Source organism: Pteropus medius, unplaced genomic scaffold (genome assembly GCF_902729225.1).
Source record: "Pteropus medius unplaced genomic scaffold, Ma_sr-lr_union100, whole genome shotgun sequence".
Lineage (NCBI taxonomy): Eukaryota > Metazoa > Chordata > Mammalia > Chiroptera > Pteropodidae > Pteropus > Pteropus medius.
This window is the reverse complement of record NW_024351730.1, coordinates 29672910-29697694: the sequence shown is the minus strand read 5'-3', so window position 1 is coordinate 29697694 and position 24785 is coordinate 29672910. Positions and strand designations below refer to the sequence as shown.

At 37.5% G+C, this 24785-nt stretch overlaps 1 protein-coding gene and 2 pseudogenes across 3 annotated transcripts; 2 read left to right on the top strand and 1 right to left on the bottom strand.

Annotated features, from left to right (window-relative positions):
- Window positions 1-120: 120 nt before the first annotated feature.
- Window positions 121-24307, top strand: PLAC8 (placenta associated 8). Of its 3 annotated transcripts, none has more exons than XM_039845614.1 (5): window positions 121-271; window positions 14037-14165; window positions 15723-15847; window positions 19369-19485; window positions 24038-24307. In XM_039845614.1, the coding sequence occupies exons 2-4, from the start codon at window positions 14066-14068 to the stop codon at window positions 19471-19473; spliced, it is 330 nt and encodes a 109-aa protein (XP_039701548.1). In that variant the 5' UTR covers window positions 121-271; window positions 14037-14065; the 3' UTR covers window positions 19474-19485; window positions 24038-24307. The 3 variants fall into 3 exon arrangements, with proteins under 3 accessions (XP_039701548.1, XP_039701547.1, XP_039701549.1); XM_039845613.1 differs by lacking the exon at window positions 24038-24307 and adding an exon at window positions 21062-21806; XM_039845615.1 differs by lacking the exon at window positions 24038-24307 and adding an exon at window positions 20088-21034.
- Window positions 9467-9582, top strand: LOC120588525 (uncharacterized; annotated as a pseudogene).
- Window positions 24039-24157, bottom strand: LOC120588493 (uncharacterized; annotated as a pseudogene).
- Window positions 24308-24785: the final 478 nt, after the last annotated feature.

Below are 24785 nucleotides of genomic sequence, written 5' to 3'. Positions count from 1 at the left end.
GAAAAATGGTGTCAGACAAATGTCACATAAAATACATGCAATGAGAAAAAATGCAGTGTCTACTTACTTAAATAAAAAACCACTAGTCCCCTAGAAAATAAAGACAACCCTGGCCAGATTTCTTCCCTCTAGTCCTACCTCCTAACTTTCTCCACCCCCCAACCCCACCCTTGCTGATTATAACCCTAGGCTGAAGCAGCAAAGCTATTCAGTGTTCCTGAGCCTACTCAAGGTTTACCCAGCCTGCAATCTTGCAGTTAACCTTTCTGTGGTGAGTATTTTTGCAATACAGAATGCCTTTTCTGTGTTACAAATCTTTTGTTTAAAAGGAAATATTTTTAAAAATAATAAATTCTAGAGCCAATAAAATCTTATCGTGTAACTAACACAAGCCAAGGCATTAATACCTAGGTATTAATCTAGGTAAATCTTTTAAAAACCTACATGTCTGTAACATGCAATTGTCTTTTAAAATAAATTTGGCAGTAGTGATCCTTAAAAGTCTGTGTATATATATCATGACTTTTTTTTTAAGATATGCCACTAGAAGATACATTTTTAAGAGAAAAAATGTTCATTATCATTAAAGAAGAAATTATTGTTATCACCATCAAGACTGGTGTGTTTAAACAGAATATTCTAAATTCCTTCCAGAAAATTTTTTTCTTGTTTTGTAATTGGTTTCAAGATTCGCTGTTGGAATTGGTTTTGCTAGTAGGGGGGGCCACGATTTCTGTGTCAGTGATTTTGAGGTCTTATTTATTGTCAGAAGCTAATTTTAAATGTACCTGTTTTTATATAACAAAAACAATTTTTTGAAACCATCATGATCTGACCACTTGTTATCTTTTCTTGATTTGTAGTCCTTTTATTATCAGCAATATTTCCAAGGAACTTCTCAGTGTTTTCATTGTTGAGAGAATAATTAGCTTTTCTCACTTGCATGATTTAAATAAAAGGGAAAAAATAAATTTTTTTCCCTCCCTTTAACTTCCAGTTTCCTAAGGTGAACACGTTTGTTAAAGATGGTTGATAAAAGGGAGGCGGGTTTGAGAGGTGGTAGTTGAGATGTCTGGATATCTAGCCTAGAGACTCCAAAACTGTATTGGAAACCTACAGTTTCTGTATTGGTGCATTTGTCCATTCTTTTTTTTTTTTAATACCCACTGAGTATCTACTTCATTCCAGGCACTATGTTAGGATAAAAAAATGAACGGCCAGCACCCATGGAATTCAGACTCCGGTAGAGGCAAGGGACCAGAAAACAGATGATCTTAAAATAGAACGAAAACCAGAAAGATGACTTTAGAGGCCTTAAATGCATATGTGTGCTACTGGTTCACACCCCTCTATAAATAAATAAGTGTAAAGGAGTCCAATATAATTACAGTTATTTCCCTCAGGATTACAATTATTTGGGGAGGGAGGCTAAATATTTTTCCACAATTTTCTTTCTTTTATTTTACTTTATTGCCCCAGCTTTATCGGTGTCTTAAGGCTGTGCTTAGTTTACCTGGAAGTAAACTATTAAAATATTAATTCCAAGGCCACTAACCCCCTACCACCAGACCAATGGATCAGAATTCAAATGGAGCCAAGTTGTTGGTATTTTGCAAAGGTGAACTCATTACAGTATCTAACTTTCCATATTGCAATTCTTTTATCTCTGTAGCACTGACCAGGAAGTTACATATAACTAAAATTAGATTCCATGTATTTTACCACATTCTTTTATTGTGACACTGGGTAGGTTTTGGGAACATATGATATAAAAGTTTTCCAGGGTCTGTGGTGTAGAGCTTGGGATTTTTTGTTCATTAAATGTAATTCATTAGTGCCTACACAAGATGTACTACTTAACAAAACACTATCGGCTTGTTTTAAATGGATTGTTTAAATATCTGTTGTATCTTGTGTTGGCTAATTCTTTTTTCTAAATTTTCCCACTGGTCACCTGCTAAAGCAGTCCCAGAACTGGTTTCTGGGGGAAATTCAGGGTTTCCTGCAGGTATGCCTTTAGCTTATCTCCATGTTGAATTAGGATAGCCTTTAACTAGCTCTAGTTACTAGGGTGGCCTTCCATTCAGGTGTGTTGACCTAGTTATATATTTTTATCTTTATAACTGTGCATTTGCCTTATACACCTTTCCTTCTGCATACCTGCTCTTATGTATAATAAGCAGCCCTAGTAGGGAATCTGAACTCTAGTTCTTGTCAAAGACTTCTAATCCAGCCTCACTGCTGTCTAGTTATTATCAAACTCCAGCTGGTGGAAATATTATTCATGGAGGAATGTCAACGAATATTCATCCAGGTGTGTCTCTGAATAACCTAAATAACTTGATTTTTAATCTTGAATCATCCCTGATTATCAGAGAGGTAAGTACTTAGAAAGGATTGTTTTAGCTTCTCATAGATTGCTTTCAGTGATTCTACTCCAGCCTTGTGCTTTACCCTAAATTAGGAAATAGGATCGGGAAAGTCACTGTTCTATTTATTGTAGAAAAACTGTTAAAAGCCTTGACCATTCCGTGTCACTTATCTTTTTTTTTTTTTTTTTTTTTTTTTGAGGACTTTGATGATAAATTTCTCTGGATCTCAATCTGTTTTTATTTTATGGACATGGTCAATCTCCTAAATGTTTTTGTACCCTCTTTGCTTTGCCAGGTAGGAAGTTCAGAGTCTAATTTGTAGCCCAGAGTCTAATCTGACACGGTACAGAAACCTTAAGGCATGCACTAAAAGTGCTCTAGGCTTTATTTTCTCTGTGCCTGATTTCTTTATTTTTCATTTCATATCTTATGACTATATATGTAAATTTGTAAACTGCTCAAATTTTAAGAACAAGATGACAGTATGAATCAGTTTCTCAGCCTTGATGCTATTAGGACAAATTCCTTATTGGAATGGGCAGGTAGTTAGGGGAGGAGTTGGGGCAGAAAGTGAGGAGAGGCATCCTTGGCCTCTACCTACTAGAGGCCATAGTAGTTCTCCTTCCCTCGCCTACTCCAAGCTTTGACAACCAAAATGTCACCAGACATTGCTAGATGTCCTCTGGGGGGAAAAAATTACCCCTGATTAAAAATCACTGGTATAAATGAATAAATAAACTGGTATTAAGCATAGGGGAAGAAAAGTTTTCCTCACCTCTGTTTGGGTCCCTGCCTGAGTCTGAAAATTAAATGGACAAAGACAGATTAACACCTAAAAGCACACGAATTTTATTAAATTTTCACATGTGTATAGGAGCCTTCATAAGAGAATGAAGACCTAAAGAAGTAATCAGGGCAGGAAGCTTTTATACCTTTTAGACAAAGAAACAAATTTGTGAAGAATCGACACGAGAAGGGGTTTTGCCACAGTGGTACTAAATGGTACCACTAAGATTTGCGTATTTTCAGCCCTGAATTTCCTATCTCTGGTGATAATGATGTCTCCCTTCTTGCTGGTATAAGGATACCTTTCACAAAGAAATTTATCTCCTGTTTTCGGAGAAGAAGGGTAAGGGGAGAGATGCCTCTGCTTTTTTCTCAGACTCTTTCAGCTTAAGATATTCAGCATGCCAAGGTGTCACATTTTGTAGTGGCATATCCTGAGCCCCATCAAGGGCTTAGTATTTTCTAAGCTAGTGCAGGCCATTATACTTGGGGGACACAAAGATGATGAAGCCCAGTAAACTACCCCCAGAAAAAATGGCTGACACGTCAAAAAGAAAGAAAGAAAATATAAGTACTTAGAATGTGTATATCTAAATCTCATACCTGAAGTTAGTACAGTCATGTGTCACATAACATTTCAGTCAACAATGGACCACATACATGATGGTGGTCCCATACAACGGAGTTGAAAAATTCCTGTTGCCTAGTGGGAGAGAGGCCAATCCAATTTGGAGGATTAGCAAAGGTTTCATGGAGAAGGCGGTATTTTCGGTGAAATGTCAACACATAGTTAGGGAAACAGGAGACAGGAACTCGCAGCAGAAACAGTTTAGAGAAAATGTCTGCGGAGTGATAAGGAATTTGGCCCGACCAATAAGGGAAGAAAATGGTAATCAAGGACTGGAAAAGTAGGATGGGTCATGTTTTAAAGAGCTTCTGAGATCAAGTCTAAACGGTTTGGGTGTGAAAAGGTAGTCTTCTCATGGAAACATATATTCCTGACTCAGTTTAACAAATTATAAGATAAAGGTAGAGAAAAAGTTTAATTAATTAGTTCACCAGAGATTAGTATTGGTAGAATGACAATGGAGATAAAGAAGGACCTAATTTATCATGTACTATTTATCTCCTCCCTCACCTCAAATTGAACAAAGTGCCTTTTATTTTTTAAAGAAAAGATTACTAGACTTTTCTAGTGTCAGAAAAATGCTCAGGCTTGCACTATCAAAAATACAAATACTCCTCAGAGAGTTTCTCATTTAAACATTATCAGACATGAACACCATTTTTAACATGAGGAAAAATGTTTTTGGAGTGACATATTATTTATAGAAATCATTTCTCTTAAATTAGGAAATGCCATACCTTCAAGAATGCCTAATCATTTTTAAATATCTTTACAACTGAGAATTTTCATCATTTTAGCTAAAATTTCAAAAATGACATAATAGGGGAGGAAAAGTAATTTTCCCTCTACCCTTCTAGACTCTTGGCTGGGGCCCCTGTAACCAAAATCAGATTAATAAGAGAAGAAACAAACAGGAGTTTATTAACATGTATATCTCATAAACATAGAAGATACCCAGGGAAATAACTAACTCTCAGAGATAGCTTAGAATTCAGGCTTAAATACCATCTCTAGCTGCAGGTAAAAGAGAAGGTGTGGAAAAGGCTAGTTATGGGGAAGTGACCAGGTAAACAAAAGTAAGTTTTGTTCTGCCTATTGCAGTTGGCTTCTTGTCCACTGATAAGAATTTCTTGAGAGTTAGAGTTATCCTTCTCCTCCTGGTGTTACAGAGAGGGAGACATCCTGACAAATGGAGGTTTCTTTTGTAAGTGTAAACTTCCCTTAAAAGGTAACTTCTACTCTGTTTTCAGAGTTCCTCCTATGTCTGCTGTTTCTCAAAATAATCAGATCAAAATAACTCTTACACTGAAGAGGTATATTTTAGGATGGTGTTTTCTGGTCTACAACATAAGTGGTACACTAGGCAGAACCTAAGTATGATACAGAGACTGCAGATTTCTGTATGAGACGCAGAGGTGCTGAGGATGTGGAGGGGGACAGCTGGCTGCAGATGCATACTCAGACCGAAGACTAAAAGATCCAGGTTTGTGATGGGGTTTTGGGTACTGGAGAAGCAGCTCAAAGTGATTTAAAAAAATAAATAAAAATAAAAAGCAGGGCCTCCTGTCCAGAGTTGGGGCAAAGGTGTAATGGCCACTGTAATGAGAAGGTAGCTTAAGACTGACAAAGCAGGTAACTTCACTGAATAGAACAGAATTTATTATAGGGTAATAATGTACTTTGGGGAAGATTGGGTCGAAGTGGAAAAAATGACCCAGCAGTCTGTGCATTATTCTCCTCTAATAGACCTGCTCCAGTGCTTTTTTTTTTTTAGTACGACTCAGGTACTAATGTTTGACAAGACAAAGGGACAATGAACGCAGTAGCTCCTTTGTCCATAACTCCTGCTTGTGATTCACATCTATATCTATATAGTCTATTCAGTTGACTTCATTTTATTATACGCAACCCAAAAATGGAAGAGGTGGACAGAAGAAAAAGGAAGAGATGAAAATAGAAGGAAGTAAAAGTCCTGAGAAGCGTAAGACGAGCCATAGTCAGCAGTTTTGCCTGATTCCATCAGGATAGCCCAGACGGCTTAACCCTTTTCTTGTTTGCCCTAAGAATACTCGCCAGTGGCTCTTGTGGCGGCAGCGTTTACCCTGAGATAACTCGTGGATTACAGTCCTAACCTCACTGCCAAAGTTTGCCACAAAATATCTCGCTTTTATTATTATTTTCTCATGACTCTAGTATATCGATAATCTTTGGAAACAAATGACATCGTCCTATTTTTAGCATTCTGTTTTTAGTAATGGTATTTCCATTTACAAAATATAGTAATTCTCGATCGCTGAAAATGTCAAATCCTAGAAAACGTAGCATTCCTACGCATGATGTTAAATGAACACTAGCAGTGAGCTGCACTTTTTTTTCTAAATGGGAAAAGAGTATTAAGAGAAAGAGAGCTATGCAGGACCTGGGCTAGTCAATAAAACTCCTTCCGAAAAAGTAGAGGACTTGGCAGAATAGAAGAGCGTGGGCTTTGACTATAGTTCACCTGGCTTTGAACTTGACTGAGCTGCTTTACTTCTTCAAGAATGAGATTTCACAATAACAGAAAAGATTATGAAGCTAGAATCTGTTAGCATATATAAGATTGCTTGACATGGAAACTGACAATAGAAATAGTTCAGAAAATTTCAATTTTCCTTCCTTTATCTATGAATTAACAATTGTGTGTTCCCAGAGGAAATAACTCTTACAAGAATTTAGGTATAAATCAATCATTGCTAACATTAGTATCCTTTGGCCTCTGATCACTATCTGAAGAACAGAAGAAGGGCTTCCTGTTAAAGAAGCTGCATTGGTTTTGCCTCCTTTCCACCACTGCCCATTCCTGTAAACGTGCACTGTTCCCGCATTGGCATCTAATACTAAAGTCATTCCCCCAACTCTCGAGGTAAGATACAGAATGTCCAGTGAAATTTGAATTTCAAATAAAGACTGAATAATTTTTTAGTGTAAGTATGTCTCAATATCGCATGAGACATACTTATTCATATTTAACTAAATCTGGTATTTAGTTTATCATTTATGGTTAATCATTTAACCATAATTTCTCTTTTTCTCGATCTTAAACCTAAGCTCTTGCTTCTCAGGTTCTTTAGCAACTTGTGCATAATAAAAAAAAATGTTGGCATTACCAAGTATTGGCAAGGATATGCAGCAACTGAAACTCTCATACATTACTAATGGGAGTGTAAATTGGTACCACCACTTCAGAACACTGTTTAGCACTATCTACTAACCCTGGGACCCAGCAATTTTACTCCTAAGTATAGACATAACAGAAATACATACATAGTCCACCTGAATACATGTACAAGAATATTCATAGCAGCACTATGCTAGTCATAATTGTCCAAACTGAAAGCAAAACAATGGTAGCATGGATGAATAAACTGTGATATATCTATATAATAGAATATTATATGGCAATAGGAATGGATGAATTTTTGCTAAACCTAACATAGTTGAATCTCACAGTAGTAATTTTGAGCAAAAGAAGCCAGACACAGAAAAATAAATAATGCCCATAATTCAATATGTATATAAGGCTCAATCACAGGCAAAGAGAGCCTCTGGTGTTAGATGACTGCACAGAGGTTGCGTTTGGGTGAGGGTTAGGCACCAAAGGAGGGGAAGGAGGGCTTCTGTGTGTTAGTAATATTCTAGCTCTTGAATCAGGTTGTGGTTACAAGAACTGATCACTTTGTGAAAATTCATCAATCATGCTTATGATTCTGCACTTTAATGTGTATGTATGTATTTATATAGTACTTCAATTAGAAATTTACTTAAAGAGAAATAAAGTAGTAGAACTGGCTAGGGTAAACTGTCAACATAGGAACAATAAACAGAAGGAAGAGAAAAGAGGCACTTTTGGAGGTGGGGTCAGGGGACCTAACTGGACTTGCCACACAGAAGAGAACTTTCAGAACAGGATGTGAACAGATCCATGGGGAGCCTGGGGTGATGTAATGATTCTTGAGATCCAGCGCCTGCATTTTGAATATTTTTGAACTAAGAAGTAATGTGTTAGTTTTCATTCCTCACAAGGACTGTTTGTCAGGTCTTTTGTAGACACAACTTTTGCATCTTCTCGGAAATTGAATGACAGCCTTTAGAATCCTTCCCGATGCTCATGTTTCATGATGCTCTTGATGTTCTTGAAACCACAGTTTCTCATGTCAGCACTGTTGACATTTGGGGCTAGAAAATCCATTATTGTGGGGGCCGTTCTGTTGTTTGCAGGATGTTTGGCAACATCTCTGGCTTCTGCCCACTATATCACAATAGCACACAATCCCCAGTTGTGAAAACCAAAATGTCTCCAGAAATTGCCAAATGTCCCCTGGGAGTTAAAATGTCCTCTGGTTGAGAACGAGTTATCTAAACCTCGACTGTGGAACTCTAGGACAAGTTTTTGAGTGATTGGATTCAAGATATTAAAAATACATATACATACAAACAGACAGACAGACAGACAGACATAAATTAATACATAAGAGGAAAGCAAAGTTGGTCACAAACTCTACCTTCCAGTAGTCCCAAAATCTACCTGAAGAAGGACACTCTGGGAAAATGCTTACCTTTCGCTCCTTTCTTTGAGCCAAGAATTGTAATTCTTGATTGGTGGAGTTCAGTGGAAAGAAGAATAAAGGCTTTGGAGTCCCATAGGACTGAATTCACATCCCAACCCTGCCACTCTGTCACTTTGGACATGTGATTTCTTTTCTGCTTCCTTCCCTGTCTTCTGTAGTCTTGTACAAGAACTAGCCATGTCTTACAATATCTAAGAGAGTGAAAAGGAAGTGGGTATGGGGTGAGAGCGGAGGAAGAGGTAGTACTATGTTTCCCTCTAGCGCCAAGTACCCTCTTTTATTTAACTAATATTTATAAAGCACTTAACTTAGGGCAGACACTACTTTAAGGGCTCTTCAAATATTAACTCATTTAATCCTCCTTTATAAGCTAGATACTGTTAATATCTTCATTTCGTAGATGAGGAAACTGAGGCAGAGAGGTGAAATCTCTTGTTCAAAGTGATATAGCTAGTCACTGGGAAAGCTGGCGCATATGGCCAGAGTCCGTGATCTTAACCACTAGATTGTGTTGCTTCCTTCACTTTCTCATCCTTTGGTTCTGCGGCATTTCTTGTGAGGTGCTCTCTGTGTCTTTTCCCTGAAGAGACTAATAAGAGGACAAGGCACCAACACTCAGTCTTTGAGACTAGCCTCATTTTTTTCATTTGTAAATTAAAGAGATTGGACAGGAGATCATGATTTTTTTTCCTTGGTCTTGGCACTTAACCTCTTTGCCTCGGTTTTCTTCTCTGCAGTAAAAAAAAAAAAGTCTTATTAGCCTTAATTCCTTGAGTGTTCTTGTCTGCTGTGAATATTAAATAGATATCAATGTTAACTAGAAATTAAACATGAAGACACTTTGAAGAGTATAATGCTTTATACAAGTGTAAGCCATTGTCATACTGGCAACATACCACACTCAGGTTTTTTTCCGTCATCATTCACTGGCACTTAGACTCTCTCTCATGTATGTGATGATTTGCAATTTTCAAAATGTCTTCACAGATGTGGTTCCATAGTGTAGCGGTTAGCACGTCTGCTTTACACGCAGAAGGTCCTGGGTTCACACCCCAGCAGAGCCACGGTCCATAGTCTACGGCCATGCCACCCTGAACAAGCTCGATATCTGATCTCGGAAGCTTAGCAGGGTTGGGCCTGGTTAGTACTTGGATGGGAGACCACCTAGGAAGACTAGGTGCTGTAGGCATTAAAAAAAAAAAAAAAAAAAGAGTCTTCACATACTTGAGATATCTGACCTTCCCAAAAACTAGCAATGACTAAAATCCAAAAGTCTTCTGATTCTTAACCCATTGGTCATCTTATTACCACTGTCATTTGCCTTCTGGGTGCTGTGCTCCCAGGCATTTTTCCATAGCAATAAATCAGGCATAGGCCCTGCCACTTAGCAACATTTAGTTTAAAATAGACACAACAGCGCACGTGTCAGGTCATTGACATAGAGGAGACACAGTACTTAGTAGACATAGTCTCATCACATTAATACAACAACCCGGTGAGAAAAGTCATAGTAACTTATTTTAAAGGCGTCAAAACTGAGGCTCAAGAGAAGTTAGTTTACTTGTCCAAAGACACTCAAAGGGTGGAAAATAGATTTGAACCCAGGTTCGTTTGTTTCCATGGTTCCTAATTATGACCTGGACTCTGGTTAGTCACAGTGTGGGCCAGACACCTGCAGCATTGGTACAACCTGGGAGTTTGTTATAAAAAAAAAAAGCAAGTCTCAGGTCTCCCCTCGACCTGCTGAATCAGAATCTGCATGCTAAAAGGACACCTAGGTTAGTCCTGTGCACATTATAATTTAAGAACCACTGATCTCTATTGCCCCCCAGTATAGATCTATCCACAATACACAGAAGTGCAAATTCTATAAATAAATACATGTATACATTGATACATTGTAGTGTGTTTTTAAAATATACTTCTAAATAGTTTACTTTAAGAAAGGGAATTTAGGGATTTAAAAGCAAGTGGCATGAGTCCATGTTAGATTTGGAACTGAATTAATTGAATTAACAGATATAGAGTAATATTAGGATACATGTGATTTGCATGTATAGCAATTGCAACATACTCCCATTCCTGGATTTATTTTAGAGCTTCCTATTCTCAAAACTTATTCACTAGTATTTTTTTTCTTTACATAAAACCAGCAAATTTTATCCTTACTCCAACATACTCAAGACAACTAGTATATGTGTCCAGTGCAAATAGTTATGAAGCACTGAAACAATATTTAAGATATAATCTTTGCCCGAGTAATTTTTAGCTTTACGGTTCTCTTGAAAAGAACTGCAGTATGATTTTTTCATTTCGATATATTGGCTAAACTCATTGTGATTGGCTCTACTTTTTTTTTCCCCTATAGCATTGTTTTTAAGCATATAGCCTCACTGGTACATTTTTCCTTCTTTAATTGTGTACACACAGCAGCAGCAGTAGCAGCAGGAGTTTTCCGTTTATTTTTATTTTCTGATTTTCCCAGTATATTTTTAAAAGATAATGGACAATTCACCCTTGAGGTTAGAGGTATATCCATAACATTCAATGTCTAACAACAAATTACGTGTACAACTTCTTTTTATTTGCAACTGTTTCTTGGATAGTAGATTGAATTCATATCATGTGCTAACTTTGAGCAAATGGTAGTAGCATCCTATAAACTGTCCTGTCTAGGATTCTAAGATACGTCCAGTGGAGATAAATCTTATGTTCTGAGATCAATTAGATAAATCATATGTAAGATCCCATGTTCAAGTATCAATTAGTAATGTCTGCTGTGGGTGTAGGAATGAGCTGTTGATATGCACTTAGCCACCCATTGCCCCCTACGCTTCAACCCTACCTCCTGCTACAAAAAGTTTCTGTCTACTGTTCCTCATGCATTCCCCCGTCTTTCTTTCCCCTAGGCATTTCCTCACACTATTTCCAGGCCTAGAATGCTCTACTTTCTCTGCCCAGACAAGAATCCTATGACCCCCAATCAGATTTCTCAACTTCTCTAGAACCAGATGATAATTCTAGGTCTGCTTGTTTGCAGGGGTTGGGGGGAGGGTGGAATGGGGAGGATTTGTTCCTGGAGCATATGCTTGAGCTTCTGCTCAGGACCCTGGATAAGATGCTTCCCTTATACCTCCCAGGGAGCCAAGGACATTCTCAGTACAGACTTATTTTGACTGTAATTAAATACTACCACTTCCTCTTTGGGTTATACCTGTCCTTCTGGGGATAAGCAGAGGTTGTGGATATACCTCTGCAGTTTTAGGTTTTTCATTTTACTACTGGAAATTCCCACCTCGTGAGTTCTTTTCTTAGTTTCTCCTTCTCACTTAAATTTCTGTTCCAGTCTATCTGGCTTTGTAGCTATACCCAATAACAAAATGAAGCCAGGCTTGCCAGATATACAGAATTATGCATTTCTCTTCTTGTCCTACTTGGATTTGGTTCTCAGAGAAATCAGTATTTGGGAAAAGAGTTGAAAAAAATACAACTTATATTTAAAAGCAGTCAGATTAGACAATACTGTTGTGGTCCCTTTCACCACTCTCACTTTTTTTTTTTTTTATCAACCCCTCTCCCTTAGGAAACACTTATTAAACATACCGATTCCTCAATCCCTTTCCAGACCTATTGAATCCAAATTTCCAGGGACGTGTCATTCTTAACAAGCCCCTAAGGTGATTCTTACCCACACTAAAGTTTGAAAAATAAAAGGAACATTTGTTATTTATAAGCAGGTTTTCTGTTGTATTTTAGAAATTATACCACAAATGTTAGCTATCAACATAACAGTGGTTTTCTAAGACAAAGTTGTCTGTAGACAGAAACCAGTGGAAAATATCTGCTATGTAGAAGATTTTAATTAACAAAACCCCATCATAACCAGAATTGCAAAATACTTCTATACAAAAACTGAAAAGTTTGTGCCCTATCCTGCACAAGTTTAAATTCACTTGATTAGGCAAGGCAATACTATATCCATTCTCATGACTTTTAACCATTGCCTTTTTGCTAATTCATTCTCTCAACAATATTCTATTGGCATGTCTTCTGTATGCCAGGGACTGTCGAAGGAGTCCCCTGGTCAACCCTTCACTTCTTTAGCCTGTCCGTTAACACTACCGGCTCTACCACATAGCCATATGTTTTCCTGCATTGCCGGCAAAGATAGCATTACCCTCCCAATTAAGCAGAGAGAAAGACTATCAGATTCTACTTAAATATTTACCTACTCTTTGCAATTCCAAACATGATTTCTGGCATGATTTGATCATAATTACTAGCCTTCTCAATCTGGATGGTTGCCCCTTTGTGTCATAAAGCGAGTTCTTGATAACAAGTATTAGAGACACCTTTCTAGGGCAGTTCAAACTGCCTTGGCTTGTATCATTTCAGAGAACTTCGTTCCTCTTTGCAGAGATTCAGCTATTGGGAAGAATCAACTGATAACAGCCACAGATCTCAGATTAGACAATCGACCCAGAAAAGGAGAAGCAGGGCACAGTGAAAAGTTAAGAAGAGGAATTAGGAAGGACTGAAGAAGAATGAAATAACATGTAAACAGTGGTTGCCTGAGCCAGCTGTATCAGAATTACCTCTTAAAATTTTACACACCCAGGTTCCACCCCAGGCTAGTGAATCAGAAGCGAGAATCTGGCTTTTTCACCAAGCACTAAGGATGAAGCTAGTGCATGGCCAGAAGAAGAAAGCCCTACGATAGAATCTTTGATTGGGGCCTTCCCTGGCATCACAGTGGAGAAAAACCAAAGGCAGCAAAGCGGAGGGATAATGGGGTGGGAGACACAGCAGTTGCCTTGCAACTGGTCATGGAAAGTGCTAGAAGTGAGCAGGAACAAGACTACAGAGCAAAGAAGAAAATTTAAAGTAGTAAAGAAGAAAATTTTAACGATGGTAGTTGTGAAACCAAACACATTTTCTCTCTTGAGAGTTCTGATTGAGTAGGAGCTCATGAGACTTCATCCCTGGATGAAATAAGACAAGTATAGGTGCCACTTCAAAGGATACTATTTCCTAGTGGTTTTGCAACCACTGGTTTTTTTCTGTGCGACATTGAAGCCTATTTTTTTATATTCTGACCCGACGCTTTCACCAAAGGAAATGTGAAAATTTTTTTCTTTAAGTAACCTAGGTCTTCTATGAAAACTTCAGTTATCAGGATACCACTAATAATTACACAGTGAATGTTGACATTAGCGAGAAGTGTCTGTTTTAATATCAATTTTATAGAAAAGTAAAGAACTCTGTCTCACAGAGTCCTCTCAAGGAGCAATTTAAATAATGTCTGTGGAATAGCTTTGTAAAAATTGATCACAATTGCCATTAAATAGAAACACTTCAAATGCAAGATAGACATTTTTAGGATGGTTGTCTTGAAAATAACAAAAGGTGCAAAATAAATAAAAAAGAAAAAGAAACAGAAAAATCTGAAAAAGGAACCTTCATCTCTTTCTTTACGTATTTAATTCCCAAATAGCGACAACTTAAAACCGTTATGCTAAGTTGGTGGGATATGAGCATCCCTAATCAGGAGAGGTGTGATGAAATGTCTTCGCGGCTAGGATCTACATGATATCCAACCAATACAGTTAGGTGTTTAATACTTTTTTGGCTTTATTTTCACAGGCAGTGTTCTTTTGAACTTATCCTTAAAAATGAATCCAGTTGTTTCGCAGCCAACACATGGTGCAAGTGGAGTGAGGGCTAGTGACTGGCAAACTGGCCCATTTGACTGCTGTGCTAACATAGGGGTTTGTAAGTACACATAGTAATTGCTTTCTCCTTGGCTACTCGTAGTAGTGCAGATTAGTAACATAATAAAAATTGTTTATTCATCCTCTCATTGATTTCCACGTTTTACTGTCTAACTCAAAAGTCACAAGCTGGAAGCATATGGTTGAATTTAGCCACCGATATGATTTATTTGTCCTGTACATAATGAGACCTCTTGATGTATTAATTTTAATATAGAAGGAAATATCTAAAAATCAATTTCACATAAAAATCTAACTTTCCAACCTAGATTTCTAGCTTTTCCTGAGAATTTGGAAAATCAGAAAAGATGAGTCCTCCTTCTCAAGTGGCAGAGGTCAGCTGCTGCTGAGTATATTAGCCGCCCCCATTAAAAAGGATCGTCACCCTGCAGTTTGTCGTATTTACATCCGTCATCCACTACTGTTTATTTTGTGTTTTTTCCAACCTATTTCACTCACTTATTTTACCTACCTGGCCTTGAGTTTGTAATCCTTGTCTAGATCAATCATTTCTTTTAAAATTTCACATGTTCTTGACATGTTCCTCCGGTCTCCTATTTATGTCTCTCTTTTCCTGCAGTGCTGATTGTTTTTTCCTGCTTTCAGTGATACTCTCGTGGCAGTTCCATTTCAGGAAGCACTGTAGGTTTTTAATTTCACTGACTTCTCATTCTTCTACACAACCAAATACACTTTTGTGTGAGAAAATTTTTCTTATTTCCGAGTCTATTGCTATGTGAGCTGCAGACACTCTGTGCAGCTCATCTTTCCAATGTCTTTGAGAAAACAGCCTCCTTTCTTTGTATATGATGGAAGGTCCAAGTTCTTTGAGGATACTTTTTCCTCAAAAAAATAAATCAAAAACTGAGACCTTCTTCTTATCTTATCTAGGGTACAGCCATATCAAAACTCCATCCCAGAGCTTTTCGAAATAGGCTTGAACTCAACGTGTTTGAGAACAGTTTCCTGTTTGTTGCCATTTTTGTAAGCCCTTTTTTGTCTTATGCAGAATTTTTAAAGAGAAATTGCAGTAAGCTTTTTAAACGTTTGATACCAGTATCCTTTAACTTACTTGCTTCCATCCTCATATTGATAACAGGGTTCTACTTTTTGCCTGAACAACTATCAGGAATCTATTCTCTATTCCTTTTTTCCATTTTGGCCCGAAAGATTTCTCCACTCAGCCTTTTCCGACCCTAAACATCCTCCCATAGTTTTCAAAGAGCTTCTCAGACATCCTGACAGCACAAACTTCTTATGCAAGCATGATCCAAATTTGTGAACAAGGGCAGGGAAGAAAGATAATTTAGACATGCTCAGATTGACAAGGCAGAAGCTTTTCCAATTAAATCTGACCTGATGTAATGACATGCAAATTTTTCCCAACTTCCAGACAGTAGGGTCCAGAAGCAAGACCTAAAGAGTCAGGTGACCACATTGTTTTCTCAGATGGTCCATTAAGGCCGTTTTCTGAGTGAGCATCTGTTTGAAAGTGGTGTGATTTAGTGGAAACCATGATGACTTTGACTAATGTCTCTGTGTGGTTTCTCTGTAACAGGCCTCTGTGGGACTTTCTTTCCCCTCTGCCTTTCATGTAAGATTGCCTCTGACATGAATGAATGCTGTCTCTGTGGAGCAAGTGTCGCCATGAGAACCATGTATCGAACCCGATATGGCATCCCGGTGAGTTGCCCACGAGTCCACCACCAGGTGGTAGCCCAGACACCCAAGGGCTTCTCTTCAGTCTGACTGGATCTCCACGACTGCCCTCCTCACTTTCATGGCTTGACCTAGTCTTTTCCTTACCATCATCCTACTTTTGAAGTGCAGCTATCTATAGTTTGGAATATATTAGTAATAAAATCTTTTATTGATCCAATAGATATATCTCTGAAAAAGTTCTTGGAGGTGAGTAGGTGAGGGGTGGAGGTCAGCACAGAGCCCTTAGCCCTTCTCCTGGTTTTATTCAGAGTCAGACAGGACCCTTCAAATCTTCAGGGTAGGGGACAGTTTTTCAGAAAGCCTTGGTAAAAATACCGGCACATTTGCCTCATTGAGCTGGCACATTTGCCTCATTGGTAATTCAAGCCAGTGTTCATTGATTGATTAAAAATGAACTACTGAGCACCCAGAACCTTGTTAAATCGTAAGATGGTGTTCATTCACTAATGGGGATTTATTGAGTACGTACCCGCGCCACTTACTATGGCAGATACTAGAGACACATTGGCAATCGAAGCGAGGAAATCAAAATCTCTGTCTTCCTGGAGCTTACATTCTTTTCTCTTTTAAACATAATTTCAGACTTAAAAGTTGCAAAAATGGTTCAAAGACTTCCTGAATACTCTTTGCCCAGATTCCCCAAATATTAAAAATTTGCCACACTTGCTTTGTTTTCTCTTTCCTCTATCTGTTCTATTTTTTTCTGAATCATTTGAGAGTAAATTACAAATAATGTGCTGTTACCTCTATTTCAGTGTGTTTCTTAAAAACAAGGACATTTTCTTATATAGCTATGATATAATGATCAAAATCAGGAATTTAACATTGATATAATACTATTAGCTAATCTATGGATCTTAATTTAAACTTTACCAATTATCCCAATACCATTCTTTAGAGGAAAATAAAATTAATCTGGGATCACACGTGTTCAGTTGTCATGCCTCTTTAGTCTCCTACAATATGAAACAGTTTCCCAGTCTTTCCTTGTCTTCCTTTTTTTTTAATGAACACAGATCAGTTATTCTGTAGACGGTCCTTCACCTTGGTTTATCAAACATGTCCTCATGATTAGACTTGGTTGTACATTTTGGCAGAAACTCCACAGGAGCTATGCTGTTTGCCATGCATCATAGCAGGAAGCACATGACATCAATTTATCACATATGGGTGACGTTAACTTTGATTACTTGCTTAGTGTCTGCCAAAATTCTCCACTATAAAGTTGCTATTTTCCCTTTTATAATGGATAAGGACCTTGTAAGGAGATATAACTATCCTGTTTCTCATCAAACCTTTACCCACTAGTTCTAACATCCATTGAAGATTATTCACTGAATCAATTATTACTATGATTGTTGCCAATGATAGAGCTTACACTCTACTGGGAGAAGATAGCTATAACATAACTAAGGAAAAATATAACATATAGGATGATGATAAGTGCTACAGAGAAAAATAAAACAAGGAGGAAGAAGAGAGTGTTTAAGTTTCTACTTTTAAATAGGGCTATCAGGAAAGACCTCAGTCAGAAAGTAAAGACCCAAAAGGATGAGCGCATGACCCACCTGGGGAAGGTCCAGGTAGAGGAAAGATCTAGAATCAAGGCTTTAAAGTAGAGCTTACCTGAAATGTTATAGAAACAATGGGGAGAGGGCAGGAATAGAATGGGGGGTGGGGGATAAAAGAAGATGATGTCAGAGCATTGGCAAGGGCCTTACAGACCATTATAAGAACTTCAGCTTTTACTTTGAGGAAGCCATTAAATCTTTTAAACAAAGAAGTTACACGATAGATACTTGTTCTTGAAATTTAACCTCTACCTCACTCACTTCCATGTGACTGAGCACAAGTTATTAAACTACCTAAGACTCAGCCCCTTCACCGATAAAGAGGTAAAAATGTTACCTTTGCTATGGTGGTATCCTAAGAATCACATAAAATAATGCATGGAAAGGGCTTACTTAGCACAGGGCTTGGCAAGTGATAAGTTCTCAATAAATAATTACTATTTCCGTTGTTATCTCGGAAAATGATGTGACTGTTTTCTCAAGGCCAGGGTGTGTTCAGGGCCCTGGCTTCATTGTTCCCATGTGCTTGCTCAGTACCCGATTTTCTCAACACACCCTGCTTCTCTCATATATGCTACTCATACAGCTGCATATCACACAGAGATTCCTAACTCTGTGACTACACCATGAACTTTCTGAAACTATGCAAAGTGTCACGTGTATGTAGTTATGTATATGAGTGTGAGGTGGGTTTCTCAAAGTGGTCCCTGACCCTAAAATGGTATAGGGGAAAAGGCACTTAGCTGGATTCTGGAAGTAAAGGTTCTGGGAACAACTCAAGCAATAGCTAACTTTTTGACTCTGATGAGTCATTTGGTGGCATTGGTTTTCTGTCATGAGGAAGTTGTGCAAGATGATTTCTAAGGTCATCCATTTCTCTATCTGATGAGAGTCACAATGTTAGAAGACTTTTAACATTGCTATTCATTTGTCCATTCTTTGTCCCACATGCTTACTCTTTTAGATGAGAATCAAAATCACAGTAGCAATAAAAAAGTTCATGAAAAATAAATCACTCATAATCTCAACATATAGATGCTCCTAACCCTTATAAACTGAATCTACCCTAGCTCGCTCGCGCTCTCTCTCTCTCTCTCTCTCTCTCTCTCTCTCTCTCTCTCTCTCTCCCTCCTTCTCTTTCTTTCTCTCTCTGCTTACACTGTAAATTGGGAATTGTATTTGCTCAATGCTTTAAAAAAAATTAGTGCAATTAAAAAACAGAGTTCAAAATTATTTAGTCCATCGAGACACACAGTCATAGAACCTGGTTGTCAGACTAGACCCCTTGGAGCAGCCAGTGCCTCCTACTCAGAGCAAGATTCCCTTCAAGGGTATCCGGATTCTTCCAGGGAGAGGGCCCTCAAAACTTTGCAAAGTAGCACATTGCGTGGCTTTTCCAAACACTATTCATCTCTTCTTTCTTCTTTTCCCCATAATTTGCATGTCCCTCTCTTACTCTGGGCCTCCTCCCTTACAGAACAAACATAAGAGATGCCAATGAAAATGGCTAGAGGGATACAAGATGAGGCCTGGTCTGGCACTACTCACAAACTATAGAAAATTGGTGCATTACACAACTGGCTTTAAAGGGAACCATTTCAGAACAGGCAGTAGAAGGCTGGGACTATAGCTGTAAACTGCAGATGATTTGAGATGATGTAATATGATGAAAAGGGCACCGGCTTGAGAAGAGAAAGACCAAGCACTACACCAATTTGTTTTATGATCTTAGCAAATCATTCAATTTCTCTGAGTCATCAGAAAAATGGGGATACTATCAGAGAATTCTCATGATAAACAAGTGACATAAAATGTACATTTTAAAGAGGTTTGAAAAGTTATACAAATGCAAGAAATTGTGTGACTATATTTATAGGCAACATGTTGATTCATTTGTCTGTTTTTTAACAGGGATCTATTTGCGGTGATTTCCTATGGTTGTGTTTTTTCCCTTCCTGCGCCCTTTGTCAACTCAAGAGAGATATCGAGAAAAGAAAAGAAATGAATGCTTTCTAAAAGAGATGCTTGGTATGTGGTGGAAATTCTTTAATTTATGAATATTGAAACAAATTCCAAAAACATCTTTTATTTCCTTGGTACTTTCTCCAAGATACCTTAACAAATGGAGGGCAAATGATTTTTAATTGCCAGCCTAGAATCTAGGTTAAAAGGACTAAGCCTGGTTGGATAGGAAAGAATTTTGTGATTTTTGTAGGATGTCTGCCACAGTAGGAGTGGTCATGTGATGTACCAAATAAACATGCGACATGTCAATTATGCCTATCTTAACTACACCATGATTTAAGGTAGAAGAGGTATGTGTTTGACTGGACACTGACTTAAGCCCAGATCTCAGTGTGGCTGTGTAATGTACTTAGTTGTATGTTCTTGTCAACACCACAATATTAAAATAATAATTTATTTTCCAAAGTGGTGGAAAGCTATTTTAGTCTCTATAAATTAAGTCTGGACAATTTACCTAGTTATCCAAAATTTCCGAAACACCCAATATGAAAAATAATTAGACTTTTTGATGGTTGTATTATCAAAGTTGGCCAGCTATTTATTTACCTAGTTTCCTAAGCTCTCTTGATCACATTTTAAATTTCAGTTCTTTCTGTTTCTCTCAGGCAAAAGGGCAATGGCTTACTCAGTCTTGTCTTTCAATCTCTTCCTGCCAGTCCCCTTGGATTTGTAAATTTCACATGGAAATGACTCTTCTCCGTAAAACTCTTATCTCCCAAGAGGTTTTTGAGAGTGTGTTTGATCAGGGTGATGCATTAATGTGTATGATTGGTTGACATTAATGCAATCTGTCTCTCTCACATGCAGCACAAAATAAAGTTCTCTTATGAACATGCTTCAGTATGTTGCATTTTTAGTACCATTTTCATATCCTAGTATTTGTCTTCCACTTGTTTTAAATGGTTTCCCTCAATGACTGAAGTGCTTAAATCACTTTCAAGCAGAGTCAAGATAGGGAGTTCTCTTATTAGTCTTTTTCCTCCTTCTACCCTATTTCCTAAGAATTAACTTTTGTCTCTCTTCCCAAAGAGTGATGTTTTTTTAAAAGCCTGTGTTACCAACTTGACTCAGAATTTGATGCCAAAGTAGCCCTGAGGGAATTAGACTGTGGTAGTTGACTGGTCTAGTTATTCAGTCAATGAAAAAGATTCTTTGGATTCTCTGCCTTTTGAATGCCCTCACCTTCGCATGTTTGATGATTCATTGTCATTTGGTGACTGGAGTTAACTCCGGCAAGCTGCAGAGCATTCTGTTTGTTCACCCAAGAACCTAGCAATAGTGCCTGACACATAGTAGGCACTTAATAAATATCGTAGATGAATAAATGAATGCAACTTTCAAGCTAGGAAGCATAACTGAGGCCCTAACCTAAGAGACTCATCCAAATCTTAACTATTTCTGACAGATTGTACTGAACAAGGTGGTCATTATTTGATGTAGATTTTGAATATGTAGCAATTTGGCAGTAGTGTAGGGGTGGAATGGAAGTTTTGATATTTGGAACAAGATAATGTAAAAAAAAATAGAACTAATAAGTCCTAATTATTTCATTCATTTTTTCCCCCCTGATTTTCTACAGGTAAAATTCTCTTGGTGGTAAAAGAAAATGCTGGAATGAAAAACTGCATTTATTAAATGCTATCTCACCTCAAATCTTAGGAACTAATTATAAATTCAACTAATCATATTGTTTCAAATGGCTTCAAAACCTTTTAATTTCCAATTTATTTTAAAATATATATATTTCCAGCACCATTCTCTAAGATGACTGCCATTAAAAAAATTAATTTCCACAACAATTCTTGTGTCTTTAAATACTGCTTCATAGGAAATTACAATATGTTTCTTTTAAAAATGAACCCAAGGTTGTCAAAATGTCAAAGTTGAATGATGGATAGATGAAAATTCTTTATTCTATCTTTCTATCTACCTTTATAGGTTTGAAAATTTTCAGAATAAAAAGTTTTTTAAATGTTGCCAAGTCAAAAGCTTTTACTACTTCGGAATTTCCTTCCACTGGGAGGCCAGGTGTTACCCTGCGTGGTCCCTCACCCCAAGAAAGTATGGTTTCCTCCAGTTGGCATTTGGCTTTTCTTTACAGCCCCATAAAGTAAATCTGCTCCAGGAAGCCGTTGCTGAGCAATGCAGAGTTAACGGTAGATTATATAGATGAGAAAGGATTTCTGTCACAAGACTAATTAATTCCCATTGGACATTTCTATACTCCTCGAAGTCCTCTCCTGAAGCAAGTCAGCCACAGAAGCTCCACACACCTTTCTCCCCTGCCCCCACCGTTAATGCGGCATTTTATTACCTTTTTATTTAGATATAATTGATATAACATTGTATTCATTTTAAGTGCACTACATAATGATTCAATATATATGTATAGAAAAATGATTACCACAATAAGTTTAGTTAACATCTATCATCACCACACATATTACAATTTTTTTCTTGTGGGGAGAATTTTTAAGATGTACTCTCTTAACTTTTAAATATGCAATACATGTTATTAACTATTGCCACCATGCTGTATATTACATCTCCAGGGCTCACTTACTTTATAACTGGACATTTGTATCTTTTAACCACTTTAGCCCATTTTATCCACTCCCCACCCTTTTCCACTGCCAACTACCTATCTGTTCTCTGTATTTATGAGCTCAGATGTGTGTGTGTGCATGTGTGTGTGTGTGTGTGTGTGTGTGTGTGTGTGTGGTGTTGTTTTAGATTCCATGTATGAGTGAGATCATATGGTGATTATCTTTCTCTGTCAGACTTACTTCACTTAGCTTAATGCCCTCAAGGTCCTCCACGTTGTTGTAAATGGCAGGATTTCCTTCTTGTTTAAGCCTCGATAATATTCCATTGTATATATGCATAACATTTTCTTTATCCATTCATCTGTTGATAGACACTTAGGTTGTTTCCATGTCTTAACTATTGTAAATAACACTGCAGTGAACATGGGGGTGCAGTTCACACACTTTTCTTATGCAGAGCAATATATTTCATCTCAGCTTTCTAGTCCTAGGAACCACAGCTCCAAAGGTACAGGAAGGGGTTGGAATTCTGTCATTAAGCAAAATAATGTTTTCCATCTAGCTTATTAAAAAATCATAACATATATTGTACCTGTGTATACATAAAAGCTATGATAAATAAGGAGGTTTATTTTTAAAAAGTCTTTGATTCAGGGAAAGTAGTTATTAGTCTCATTCTCCCACTCTTGATATTATGCTTTATCCTGTACATTCCAAATGCTTGTCCCCCTCATACAAGACTACTACCCTCAATTAAATCGACACCCCCCCTTAAATGCTCCTGCACACTAGAAATAAGTTGCAAGAGCCAAGAAGCAGTAAATCCTCGAAGGAAGTTGGGGGTGAGGGAAAGGAGACATGTGAAAGATTTACAAATTGGCAAAGCAAAGAACAGCAGAAGAGCATTCACCTCACCATTCCAGGATATGGAATGATTATCCATACATCCCACCTCTCATGAACGATGTATCAGACACCTTTTGCTCCCTAGTAGCTTAAACAACAGTCACTTCAGACTTCGAGCAGAACACCCTGTCTCTGCTCATGCAGTGTAAACTAGGGTAGTTCTACTTGAGCTGGAGGGTAGCCTTTCAAGATGATCCACTCACATAGCTAATCAGTGCTGCTTCTTGGCTTATTTCACTTAGTAAGATGTCCTCAAAATTCATCTACATAGTACATATGTCAGAATTCCCTTCCTTTGCAAAGCTGAATAATATTCCATTGTATGTATATACCACATTTTGCTTATCCATTCACAAGTTTGGGTTGCTTCCACGTTTTAGCTATTGTGAATAGGCTACTATGAACATGGGTGTCCAAATATCTGTTCAAGACCCTGCTTTCAATTCTCTTGGGTATACACCCACAGTATATAGATCATGTGTTAATTCTATTTTTAATTCTTTGAGGAACTGCCATATTATTTTCCACAGTGGCTGTCCTGTTTCGCATTCCCATCAACAGAGCACAGGTGTTTCGATTTCTCCTCATCCTCACCAACACTTGTTACATTCTGTCTTGTTTTGGATAATAGCCATCCTAATGGGTGTGACATGGTATCTCATTGTAGTTTTGATTTGTGTTTCGTTGATGATTAGTGATTTGGAACATCTTTTCATGGGTTTATTAACCATTTGTATATGTCTTTGGAGAAATGTCTATGTAAGTCCTTTGCCTCAAGGACTTTTGAATCAGATTGTTTAATTTTTTTGTTAAGTTTTAGGAGTTTTCTATATATTCTGAATATTAGTCTTTTATCAGATAAATGATTTGCAAATATTTTCTCTCATTCTGTAGGTTCCCTTTTCTGGCCAGTGTAACTCTTGTCCTAGTAGGAAGACAGATTTCTGGTGCTTCCATCTGCCATCTTGTCAGGACCCTCCCTATTCTTAGCATTTTATCTCCACTTCTCTTTGATGGTCCATACAGGACCAAATGTTGTTTTGTTTTGTTTTGTTTTGTTTCAATCCAACCTGCTTTTCTTTTTTTCTTTTTTCTTTTTTTAGATGCCTACAGCACCTGGTCTTCCTACGTGGTCTCCCATCCAAGTACTAACCAGGCCCAACCTTGCTTAGCTTCCGAGACCAGATGAAATCGGGCACATTCAGGGTTTCATGGCCACAGTCTCCAACCTGCTTTTTAAACTAGTTCAGTTCCTCCTTACCACATATAAAGCTAAATCATTGGCTGATCACATTTTCTTTCATTTTCTTTCATTTATCTACAGTTCGTGTGCTGACTACAAGGTTATTATAAAGCTGAAAAACTGAACCCACTTTAATGTGTTATTTTCTGGATCTTTCTTTTGAAGCCTAAGCAACAATTTTGAATTATGAAGAGATAAACAACATTTAAATTAAGTAGTTTATGCCTGTAGTTGGCTTAAGGAGCCCAATGAGGGCAGAGTGAATAAAGGAAAGATAAGAATTTTCTACACAACTGTAAAGAAAACTCTCAAGTATAACAAAGGATATAAAATTCTTTGTCATATATTGTTCCCCACATATTCAAAAAATTAAGAGATTCTTAATATATAACACAGCAAAGACCTTTTTGTTTGATTAATTGTTTTGACTTATAGAACAGGTCACAAAATATTCTTATATCAAACCACCTCACTTCTGAATCTTTGATTGAGCTTAGTTTTGAAAGGTTTTTTTTTTTACCCTTTCACTGGAGTTTTACAAAACAAAACAAAACAAAACCCTAATATCTAGAACTGGAGTGTTCTAAGCATGGCTTTTTTATTTCCTT

What these genes read in the sequence shown, in the direction of transcription:
- PLAC8 (XM_039845614.1), top strand. Translation starts at nt 14,066, where the DNA reads ATGAATCCAGTTGTTTCGCAGCCAACACATGGTGCAAGTGGAGTGAGG. An exon ending in CTGTGCTAACATAGGGGTTT is followed by an intron (nt 14,166 to 15,722) that starts GTAAGTACACAT and finishes TCTCTGTAACAG; the next exon opens with GCCTCTGTGGGACTTTCTTT. An exon ending in GAACCCGATATGGCATCCCG is followed by an intron (nt 15,848 to 19,368) that starts GTGAGTTGCCCA and finishes GTTTTTTAACAG; the next exon opens with GGATCTATTTGCGGTGATTT.